Source organism: Rhinoraja longicauda, chromosome 39 (assembly GCF_053455715.1).
Source record: "Rhinoraja longicauda isolate Sanriku21f chromosome 39, sRhiLon1.1, whole genome shotgun sequence".
Lineage (NCBI taxonomy): Eukaryota > Metazoa > Chordata > Chondrichthyes > Rajiformes > Arhynchobatidae > Rhinoraja > Rhinoraja longicauda.
Genome location: NC_135991.1, coordinates 6,563,316 through 6,574,380, shown reverse-complemented (window position 1 = coordinate 6,574,380; position 11,065 = coordinate 6,563,316). Strand labels below are relative to the sequence as shown.

The window sequence follows — 11,065 nt, the reverse complement described above, 5'->3', positions numbered from 1 at the left end:
TAATAATCTGCCTTCCTGTTCTTACCACCAAAGTGGATAACCTCACATTTCGCCAAATTAAACTGCATCTGCCATGTATCTGCCTATTCGCACAACCTGTGCAAGTCTCCCTGCATCCCCACAGCATCCTCCTCAGAGTTCACAGTGCCACCCAGCTATGTGCCATCCGAAAAATTGCTTTTAATCCCTTCATCTAAGTCATTAATGTATATTGTAAATAGCTGCGGTGCAAGCACCGAGCCTTGCGGTACCACACGAGTCACTGCTTGCCATTCTGAAAGGGACCCGTTAATCCCTACTCTTTGTTTCCTGTCTGCCAACCAATTTTCTATCAATGTCAGCACCCTATCCGCAATACCATGTGCTCCAAACTTGCCCACTAATCCCCTATGTGGCACTTTATGAAAGGCTTTCTGGAAGTCCAGGCGCACTACATCCGCTGGCTCTACCTTGTCCATTTTACTAGTTACATCCTCAAAAAAATCCAGAAGATTAGTCGAGCATGATTTCCCCTTTGTAAATCCATGCTGACTCGGCACGATTCTGTTACTGCTATCCAAATGTTCCGCAATTTCTTCTTTTACAATTGACCCCAGCATCTCCCCCCCCCCCGGATACAGATCATCTGTCCCTGCGGATTTATCAGCTTCAGCCCCATCTGTTAACCCAACATCATTTCCTGCCTAATGTGAATTTCCTTCAGTAACTCCGTCACCCTAGGACCTCTGTCCACAGGTACATCTGGGAGATTGTTGGTGTTTTCCTTAGTGAAGACAAATCCAAAGTATCTGTTCAACTCGTCTGCCATTTCCATGTTCCCCATAATAGATTCACCTGCTTCTGTCTTCAGGGGACCCACATTTGTCTTAACTATGTTTTCCCTCTTCACAAACATAAAGAAGCTTTTACTATCCTCCTTTATATTCTTGGCTAGCTTACCTTCGTAACTCATCTTTTCTCCCCGGATTACCTTATTAGTTTTCTCCTGTTGCTCTTTAAAAGAGTCCCAATCCTCTGGCTTTCCGATCATCTTTGCTGTGTTGTACGTCTTCTCCTTTATTTACACTGATAATTCTTCAGTTCTGTCCATACTGTTTCTACATCTCCTGATTCGATGTCACCCCTTGCAAGGGACAGAATATCATTCCTTACCAAAAGAGCGACAGTACCCCCTCTGCCCACACCCGTCTGTCTTTTTTTCGATAGGTCGTATACGCCTGAATATTCATCTCCCAGCTCTGCTCCTTTTGCAGCTATGTCTGTGTAAGTACCACAACATCAAACGTGTTAATATCTAACGGCGCCTCAAGCTCATCCACTTTATTTTTTATACTTCGCGCTTTAACCTTGGTATTCATCTCACCTCTCACACCGGAAAATATTGGCCCTGACCTTACCCTCATATCCGTTCGAGAACTTTCCTTCCCGTTAACTCGGGTGTCTTTTGCAAATTTTCGTGTAATCACTTCCCCTTTAACTCCATCTTTATATTCCCAATTTGTCAACCCGTCCCCTCCCCCCACACAATTTAGTCTTCCTGTTTCCTACTATATCTTATCTTTATCCCACCCCCTCTCCTGATATCAGTCTGAAGAAGGGTCTCGACCCGAAACGTCACTCATTCCTTCTCTCCAGAGATGCTGCTTGACCCGCTGAGTTACTCCAGCATTTTGTGTTTACCATATTTAAAGGTACTGCCGTTCGAAGAGCAGAGTTTACGGGGGGATATGCACAATATGCAAAAATGCAGCCTATCCAAAGTCATATAAAGCTGCGAAACAACTTCCTGTCGCTTATACGCTGCGCCCCGACCAAGCATGTGCGGATATTAATTAAATAATACAACAGAGGTTAGTGTCCAATTAAGAATGGGATGAGCTAAACTTCTGCATTGACCAACCCAGCTGCGGAGAACTTTGTGGGTTGGGATTAATCTATCATGTAATCTTCAGAAATGGAAACTTGAGCAAAAACATTTAGCAGAAGACGGTGTTGGTGGTGCAGCGTTACAGTTGCCAGAGACCCGGGTTCGTTCCTGACCACGGATCCTGTCCGTGCGGAGTTTGTAAGTACTCGCTGTGACCGCATGGGTGTTTTCTTGGTGCACCGGTTTCCTCTCACGCTGCAAAGACTTACAGTTAATTTGATAATCGGTAGAATTTTAAATTTTACCTAGTGTGGAGGATAACGCTAGTATACGGGGATCGCTGGTCGGCGCGGACTCGGTGGGCCGAAAGGTCTGTTTCCGCGCTTTATATCTGAAGTCTAAATTCTAAAGAGGGTAAAAATGAAAAGTGAAAGATTTAATGCGAACGTTTTAGTACGAACGGAGGGATTAGGTTCTCACGAACAAGATTGTGGGCACGTGGGACGAACTGCCAGAGGAAATAATCGAGGTAGGTACAACAACAACATTTAAATAAATCGAATACGTCGACAAGATTTCGGCCATTCGAAAGAGGGATCTGATTGCAGGTTTAATTCATGAGTTCCTGTTGGTCGGTTGATGTGACGACGAGTTGATCATTGGGGGGGGGGGGGGGGGGGTCGCTATAGCGACTATTGAAACGCCCAATAAAGACTTCGTCCGACAGCCGAGATGCGGACGGTTCCTTCCGCCGTTCGAGCAACAGATCGCCGCGAACCCTTTGTTGCGTCACTCGCGCTGAGAACCAATCGGCGTTCTCTTTGCCTTTGTCCGCGCGTTCCACGACAACGGTTGGTTCGCTGGCGGCCAATCACAGTCGGCCTGGCTGAATGGAACGTTCCATCGGGCGGGGTATAAAAGGACGCGTTCGGCGGATGCCACACATTGTCTGGAGCTGCGAGACCAGAAGGAAGATCATGGTGGGTTCTCCCGGGGCTGGTCGGTGGGGCGTCGTGTCAAACCGGTACGGGGGTGGGGGAGCCGGGATACCTCTAGAGGACCCGGTACGAAGAACCTGTCGACAGAGGATTTCCGCGATGACCACGCAAATCCAGGCGCACACTGTGGAGTTCATGTTAGCACTCGGAGCCAATAACCGTGCGAATAACACTTTCATCTCTTCCCCCTTTCTTCCACCGCCAACCCCCTCTTTCTCTCTCTCTCCAGCGTGAGTGTATCTCCATCCACATCGGACAGGCCGGAGTCCAGGTCGGCAATGCTTGCTGGGAGCTGTATTGCCTAGAGCACGGGATCCAGCCGGACGGACAGATGCCCAGCGACAAGACCATCGGTGGCGGCGACGACTCCTTCAACACCTTCTTCAGCGAGACGGGGGCGGGAAAGCATGTCCCGCGGGCGGTGTTCTTAGATCTGGAGCCCACGGTGATCGGTAAGCTGGTAGGGAGAGAGTGTTGATATATTATGTCTCAGTCCCTCCCCGCTACGTGCCGGGAGGGGCGTTTGCGGCGCTGGTTTGATCTCCGGTCTCTGCTCCCCATTACCCATAGACGAGGTGCGGACCGGTACATACCGTCAGCTCTTCCACCCCGAGCAGCTCATCACCGGAAAGGAGGATGCGGCCAATAACTACGCCCGGGGCCACTGCTCCATCGGCAAGGGGATCGTGGACCTGGTGCTGGATCGCATCCGGAAACTGGTAGGTTTAGTTTAGTTTAGTTTAAAGATAAAACGCGGAAACAGGCCCTTTCGGCGCGCCGGGTCCGCGTCGACCAGTGATCCCCGCACATTAACACTATCCCACACCCACTAGGGACATTTTTGTTATATTTACCAACCCAATTACCCTACATACCTGTTGGTCTTTGGAGTGTGGGAAGAAACCGAGGATGTCGGAGAATACCCACGCAGATCACGGGGAGAACGCACAAACTCCGTAGAGACAGCACTCTGACAGTCAGGATCGAACCCGGGTCTCATCCCTTCTGTGGCATGTAATGCCACAAATAGACAACTCTCTTGGTGAAAACGTTTTTTTTCTCATTTCAGTTTTAAATGGCCTCCCTTTCATTCTTGGACTGTGACCCCTGGTTCTGGACTCCCCAACACTGGGAACATATTTCCTGCATCAAGCTTGTCCAGTCCTTGTATAATTTTATACGTTACTGCAAGTATTTACATACATCTAAAGCTCTGCCTCGTCAATGGTGTTTAGGTCACATAATCACAAAACGCAATCAGATTGGTGATACAAAACCAACCACCTACACAGCCGTGTTGACTATCCCTGGTCAGCCTATGTCCATCTACATGCATTCCTAACCTGTCCCTTAGATACTTTGTCGCATCGTTCCGACCACAGATGTTAAACTAAAACTACAGATGTTATGCTCCGTCCACAGATGCTAGACACCTCCTCAGAGCGTCAGTTTACCCCTGTAACACTCACACTCACCCTCACACCTTTCTCCCTTCCAATGCTCTCTGCTTTCTCTGCCCGCAGGCCGACCAGTGCACCGGACTCCAGGGGTTCCTCATCTTCCATAGTTTCGGCGGCGGCACCGGCTCGGGCTTCACCTCCCTCCTCATGGAGAGACTCTCCGTAGACTACGGCAAGAAATCCAAGCTGGAGTTTGCCGTCTACCCGGCGCCACAGATCTCCACCGCCGTGGTCGAGCCCTACAACGCGGTGCTGGTCACCCACTGCACCCTGGAGCACTCCGACTGCGCCTTCCTGCTGGACAACGAGGCCATTTATGACATCTGCCGGCGGAACCTGGACATCGAGCGCCCCACCTACACGAACCTCAACCGCCTGCTGGGCCAGGTAGTGTCGTCCATCACCGCCTCGCTGCGCTTCGACGGCGCCCTCAACGTCGACCTGCTCGAGTTCCAGACCAACCTGGTCCCCTACCCGCGCATCCACTTCCCGCTGGTGACCTACGCGCCCCTGATCTCGGCCGAGAAGGCTTACCACGAGCAACTCTCCGTGTCGGAGCTCACCAACGCCTGCTTCGAGCCGGCCAACCAGATGCTCAAGTGCGACCCCCGCCAGGGCAAGTACATGGCGTGCTGCATGCTGTACCGCGGGGATGTCGTGCCCAAGGACGTCAACGCCGCCATCGCCACCATCAAGACGAAGCGCTCCATCCAGTTCGTGGATTGGTGCCCGACCGGGATCAAGGTACGTGGAGACTTTGCACTATTCCACGCGGCAGAGGCTTGACCCAAACCCGGGTCTCGCACTGGGCTGTGATGTCTACCACATCCAGACAAGCCGGTCCATGATTGCAGAAACCAAACCGAGGGCCTGGGTTCTGAACATCCATCCAGGGAAGTATTGAGGGTTTCTGGGAGATTCCTGGCCAACGGGTCGCGCCAGCATCAGGATAACTAGCAGCGCTCTCCCTAGGTTGAAAGCACAAATCTTCATTTTTAGTCAACATCCAGTATCATTAGGCCCATCGTGTCCATGCTGGCCCTTCCAGTAGTTCTATTCTCTCCTCTCACTGCTGTCCTTGTAATGCTCGTTCGGTCCCTGATTTTCTTTGCACTGTTCCGCCATGCGACCTGCCAATTACGATAGGCGGGAGGCGGCATAGCAAGATAGAGGAACGTCGGAGGTTGGGATCGAACCCGGGTCCACAGCGCCCTGGAAGAGCTGCTTTCGTGGAACTCCAGCCCAAGCGGGAACCATTTGCGATTTCTAGAATTTTATTGGCCATTGCGCGGCTCCGGCTTCTTCCAATGGAAGAAGAAAACTGGCTATCGCTCGGTAAAAGGAGCACCGATTTGTCTTTCACCACTCACCCTATGCAAGCCATTACTCCATCACCAACATGTTTGGGTCGCGTCTAGTAACGTGACAAAGCAACGGAGGTCTGTTTCTATTAGGTACGTCACTCTACTTCCACCTACTGGTGGCAGATGCATCTTATCTTGAATGCGATCCTTTCTATGCAACCGCACTAAACGCTGTTCTTCTCCCCCTGCAGGTGGGCATCAACTACCAGCCCCCGACGGTGGTGCCGGGGGGCGACCTGGCCAAGGTGCAACGCGCCGTCTGCATGCTGAGCAACACCACCGCTGTCTGGATGGCCTGGACCCGCATGACCCTCAAGTTCGACAAGATGTACGCCAAGCGGGCCTTTGTCCACTGGTACGTGGGGGAGGGGCTGGAGGAGGGGGAGTTCCAGGACGCGCGGGAGGACATGGCGTCGCTGGAGAAGGACTACGAGGAAGTGGGCATCGATTCGGCGGATCTGGACAAGAAGGGGGAAGAGGAAGAGTGAATGTATTGTATATCTTGTATGTCTAGAAAGATTCATTTATTTTTGTTACTACTGTTGTAAATCTCATTTCCGAAATTAAACATATTTATGACTTAGTTTGGTATTGCGTCCTTCGTAGAGACACAATTGCTCAATGTCTGTATGTTCATACCGTGGAAATAGACCCTTCGGCCCAACTTGTCTATGCCGACCATACCGCTTCATCTATGCTCATCCTGTTTGGCGCATATCACTCTATCCAATTCTTCGTCATGTCACTATAATAAATATATTTTAAATGTTTCTGTACCTGCCGCTGTGAGATCAACTGGATCCTCGTTCCATTTGCCCACAACCGCCTGCGAGATGAATAGACAATAGTCAATAGACAATATGTGCAGGAGTAGGCCATTCGGCCCTTCGAGCCAGCACCACCATTCAATGTGCTCATAGCAGATCATTCTCAATCAGTACCCCGTTCCAGCCTTCTCCCCATACCCCCTGACTCTGCTATCCTTAAGAGCTCTATCTAGCTATCTCTCTTGAAGGCATTCAGAAAACTGGCCTCCACTGCCTGAGGGAGGGACTTCCACAGATTTACAGCTCTCTGACTGAAAGGTTTTTCCTCATCTCCGTTCTAAATGGCATACACCTTATTCTTAAACTGTGGCCCCTGGTTCTGGACTCCCCCAACATTGGGAACATGTTTCCTGCCTCTAACGTTTCCAACCCCCTAATAATCTTATATGTTTCGATAAGATTCCCCTCTCATCCTTCTAAATTCCAGTGTATACAAGCCTAGTCGCTCCAGTCTTTCAACATTTGGCAGCGCCGCCATTCAGGGAATCAATAGCAAGAATATCCTTCCTAAAATTTGGAGACCAAAACTGCACTCAGTACTCCAGGTGCGGTCTCACTAGGGCCAGGTACAACTGCAGAAGGACCTCTTTGCTCCTAATCTCAACTCCTCTTGTTATGAAGGCCAACATTCCATTGGCTTTCTTCACTGCCTGCTGTGCCTGCATGCTTCCTTTCAGTGACTGATGCACTCGGACACCCAGATCTCGGTGTACACCCTAACTTGACACCAGTCAGATAATACCCTGCCTTCCTATTCTACCACCAAAGTGCATTACCTCACACTTATCCACATAAAACTGCACCTGCCATGCATCCGCCCACTCACGCAACCTGTCCAATCACCCCGCAACCGCAATGCATCTTCGTCACAGTTCACACTACCACCCAGCTTTGTATCATCTGCAAATTTGCTAATGGTACTTATAATCCCTTCATCCAAGTCATTAATGTATATTGTAAATAATAATAATAATAATAATGCATTACATTTATATAGCGCTTTTCATATACTCAAAGACGCTTTACAGGGATTTAGAGAACATAGGGAAGTGAACAAATAGATAAATAAGTAAACGAACAGAGAAAGGAGACAGAGGGTGAGGTGACCTTCAGTGGTTGAAGGCAGTACTGAACAGGTGAGACTTCAGTGATGTTTTGAATGTGGTGAGTGTGGAGGAGTCTCTGACGGTTTGGGGTAGTGAGTTCCATAGGGTGGGAGCAGCGATGGAGAAAGCCCTGTCCCCCCAGGATCTGAGTTTGGCCCGGATGTGGGGGGATAGGAGATTGGCAGCAGCAGAGCGGAGGGTGCAGGTGGGAGTGTGCCTGTGGAGGAGGTCGGTCAGGTAGGATGGGGCCAGGTTATGGAGGGCTTTGTAGGTCATGAGGAGGATTTTGTACTGGATTCTCTGGGGGATGGGGAGCCAGTGGAGTTTGTAAAGGACGGGGGTGATATGGTCACGGATCGGGGTGTGGGTGAGTAGACGGGCGGCGGAGTTTTGAATGTATTGAAGTTTACTGATGATTTTTGAGGATGCGCCATAGAGGAGGCTGTTGCAATAGTCCAGACGGGAGGTGATGAAGGCGTGGATGAGGGTTTCTGCAGCTGTGGAGGAGAGGCATGGACGGAGACGGGCAATGTTTTTGAGGTGGAAGAAGGCTGTCTTTGTGATGTGTTTGATTTGTTTGTCGAAGGAGAGGGTTTGATCAAAGATGATTCCAAGACTCCGGATGTGAGGGGAGGTGGATACTGGGAGACCATCAATATTGAGGATGAAGTTTTGGGTGGATTTGGTGAGCGTTTTTGGACCAATGATGATGATTTCAGATTTGTTGCAGTTGAGTTTGAGGAAATTTGATTGAAGCCAAGATTTTATTTCAGTGATGCAGTTTGTCAGTGTAGAGTGTGTGGTGGTGGAGATTGACTTGGTGGAGATGAGGAGCTGGATATCATCGGCGAAGCAGTGGAAGTTGAGACCATGACGGCGGATTCATTGACCAAGGGGGGACAGGTAGAGGATGAAGAGGAGGGGGCCAAGGACTGAGCCTTGGGGGACACCTTGGGGGAGGGGAGCGGTGGGGGATTTACGGTTGTTAATGGAGATGAACTGGTGCCTGTCAGAGAGGTAAGATTTGAACCAGGATAGGGCTGTGCCGGTGATGTTAAAGGAGGTTTCAAGTCGGGTGAGGAGAATGGTGTGATTTATGGTGTCAAAGGCGGCGCTGAGGTCAAGTAGGATGAGGATGTTGAGGTTGCCAGCGTCGGAGGAGAGGAAAAGGTCGTTTGTGATTTTGAGGAGCTCAGTTTCAGTACGGCGCAGTTTCAATAGCTGCGGTCCCAGCAGCGAGCCTTGCGGCACCCCACTAGTCACTGCCTGCCATTCTGAAAGGGACCCATTTATCCCCACTGATTGCTTTCTGTCTGTCAACCAATTTTTTATCCATGTCAGTACCCTACCCCCAATACCATGTGCTCTAATTTTGCCCACTAATCTCCTATGTGGGGCCTTGTCGAAGGCTTTCTGAAAGTCGAGGTACACCACGTCCACCGGCTCTCCCCTGTCAATTGTCCTAGTTACATTCTCAAAGAATTCCAGAAGATCAGTCAAGCATGATTTCCCCTTCGTAAATCCATGCTGACTCGGAACGACCCTGTTATTACTATCCAAATGCTCCGCAATTTCCCCTGTTTCTGGACTCCCGCAATATCGGTTACATGTTTCCATCCTCTCGCGTGTCAAATCCCTTAATAATCTTATATATTTGAATAAGATCGCCTCTCATCCTTCTAAATTCCAGCGTATACAAGCTCAATCGCTCCAGCCTTTCAACGAACGACGGTCCCGCCATTCCGGGAATTAACCTCGTGAACCTACGCTGCACACCTTCAACAGCAAGAATTTCAATTCCTGAAATTTGGAGACCAGAACTGCACACAGTACTGCGGGTGCGGTCTCACTGGGGCCCTGTACAATTGCCGAAGGACCTCTTTGCTCATATACTCAACTCCTCTTGTTATAAAGGCTAACATGCCATTAGCTTTCTTCACTTCCTGCTGTACATGCATGCTAACTTTAAGTGACTTATGAACAAGGACACCCAGATCTCTTCGTGCTTCCCCATTTCCTAACTTGACACCATACAGATAATAATCTGCCTTCCTGTTTTTACCACCAAAGTGGATAACCTCACATTTCGCCAAATTAAACTGCATCTGCCATGCATCTGCCCATTCGCACAACCTGTGCAAGTCTCCCTGCATCCCCACAGCATCCTCCTCAGAGTTCACACTGCCACCCAGCTATGTGCCATCCGAAAATTTGCTTTTAATCCCTTCATCTAAGTCATTAATGTATATTGTAAATAGCTGCGGTGCAAGCACAGAGCCTTGCAGTACCACACGAGTCACGGCGTGCCATTCTGAAAAGGACCCGTTAATCCCTACTCTTTGTTTCCTGTATGCCAACCAATTTTCTATCAATGTCAGCACCCTATCCCCAATACCATGTGCTCCAATCTTGCTCACTAATCTCCTATGTGGCACTTTATGAAAGGCTTTCTGGAAGTCCAGGCACACTACATCCACTGGCACTACCTTGTCCATTTTACTAGATGATTAGTCGAGCATGATTTCCCCTTCGTAAATCCATGCTGACTCGGCGCGATTCTGTTACTGCTATCCAAATATTCCGTAATTTCTTCCTTTATAATTGACCCCAGCATCTCCCCCCCTCCGGATACAGATCATTAGTCCCTGCGGATTTATCAGCCTTCAGCCCCATCTGTTAACCCAACATAATTTCCTGCCTAATGTGAATTTCCTTCAGTTCCTCCGTCACCATTGGACCTCTGTCCACAGGTACATCTGGGAGATTGTTGGTGTTTTCCTTAGTGAAGACAAATCCAAAGTATCTGTTCAACTCGTCTGCCATTTCCATGTTCCCCATAATACATTCACCTGCTTCTGTCTTCAGGGGACCCACATTTGTCTTAACTATGTTTTCCCTCTTCACATACATAAAGAAGCTTTTACTATCCTCCTTTATATTCTTGGCTAGCTTACCTTCGTAACTCATCTTTTCTCCCAGAATTACCTTATTAGTTTTCTCCTGTTGCTCTTTAAAAGCGTCCCAATCCTCTGGCTTTCCGATCATCTTTGCTGTGTTGTACGTCTTCTCCTTTATTTACACTGATAATTCTTCAGTTCTGTCCATACTGTTTCTACATCTCCTGATTCGATGTCACCCCTTGCAAGGGACGGAATATCATTCCTTACCAACAGAGCGACAGTACCCCCTCTGCCCACACCCGTCTGTCTTTTTTTCGATAGGTCGTACACGCCTGAATATTCATCTCCCAGCTCTGCGCCTTTTGCAGCTATGTCTGTGTAAGTACCACAACATCAAACGTGTTAATATCTAACGGCGCCTCAAGCTCATCCACTTTATTTTTTATACTTCGCGCTTTAACCTCGGTATTCACCTCATCTCTCACACCGGAAAATATTGGCCCTGACCTTACCCTCATATCCGTTCGAGAACTTTCCTTCCCT

General features: G+C 49.2%; 1 protein-coding gene across 1 annotated transcript; it reads left to right on the top strand.

Moving 5' to 3' along the window:
• The first annotated feature begins 486 nt into the window (after positions 1-486).
• On the top strand, positions 487-6,177 carry LOC144611247 (tubulin alpha-1 chain-like). Its single transcript, XM_078430289.1, has 5 exons — positions 487-495; positions 3,095-3,317; positions 3,436-3,584; positions 4,389-5,069; positions 5,881-6,177. The coding sequence occupies exons 2-5, from the start codon at positions 3,197-3,199 to the stop codon at positions 6,175-6,177; spliced, it is 1,248 nt and encodes a 415-aa protein (XP_078286415.1). The 5' UTR covers positions 487-495; positions 3,095-3,196.
• The last annotated feature ends 4,888 nt before the right edge of the window (positions 6,178-11,065 follow it).

Bases quoted from the DNA above. Each gene is read 5' to 3' on its own strand.
- LOC144611247 (XM_078430289.1), top strand. From the start codon at position 3,197: ATGCCCAGCGACAAGACCATCGGTGGCGGCGACGACTCCTTCAACACC. The intron at 3,318-3,435 runs GTAAGCTGGTAG...CATTACCCATAG, and splicing joins TCTGGAGCCCACGGTGATCG to ACGAGGTGCGGACCGGTACA. The intron at 5,070-5,880 runs GTACGTGGAGAC...CTCCCCCTGCAG, and splicing joins GGTGCCCGACCGGGATCAAG to GTGGGCATCAACTACCAGCC.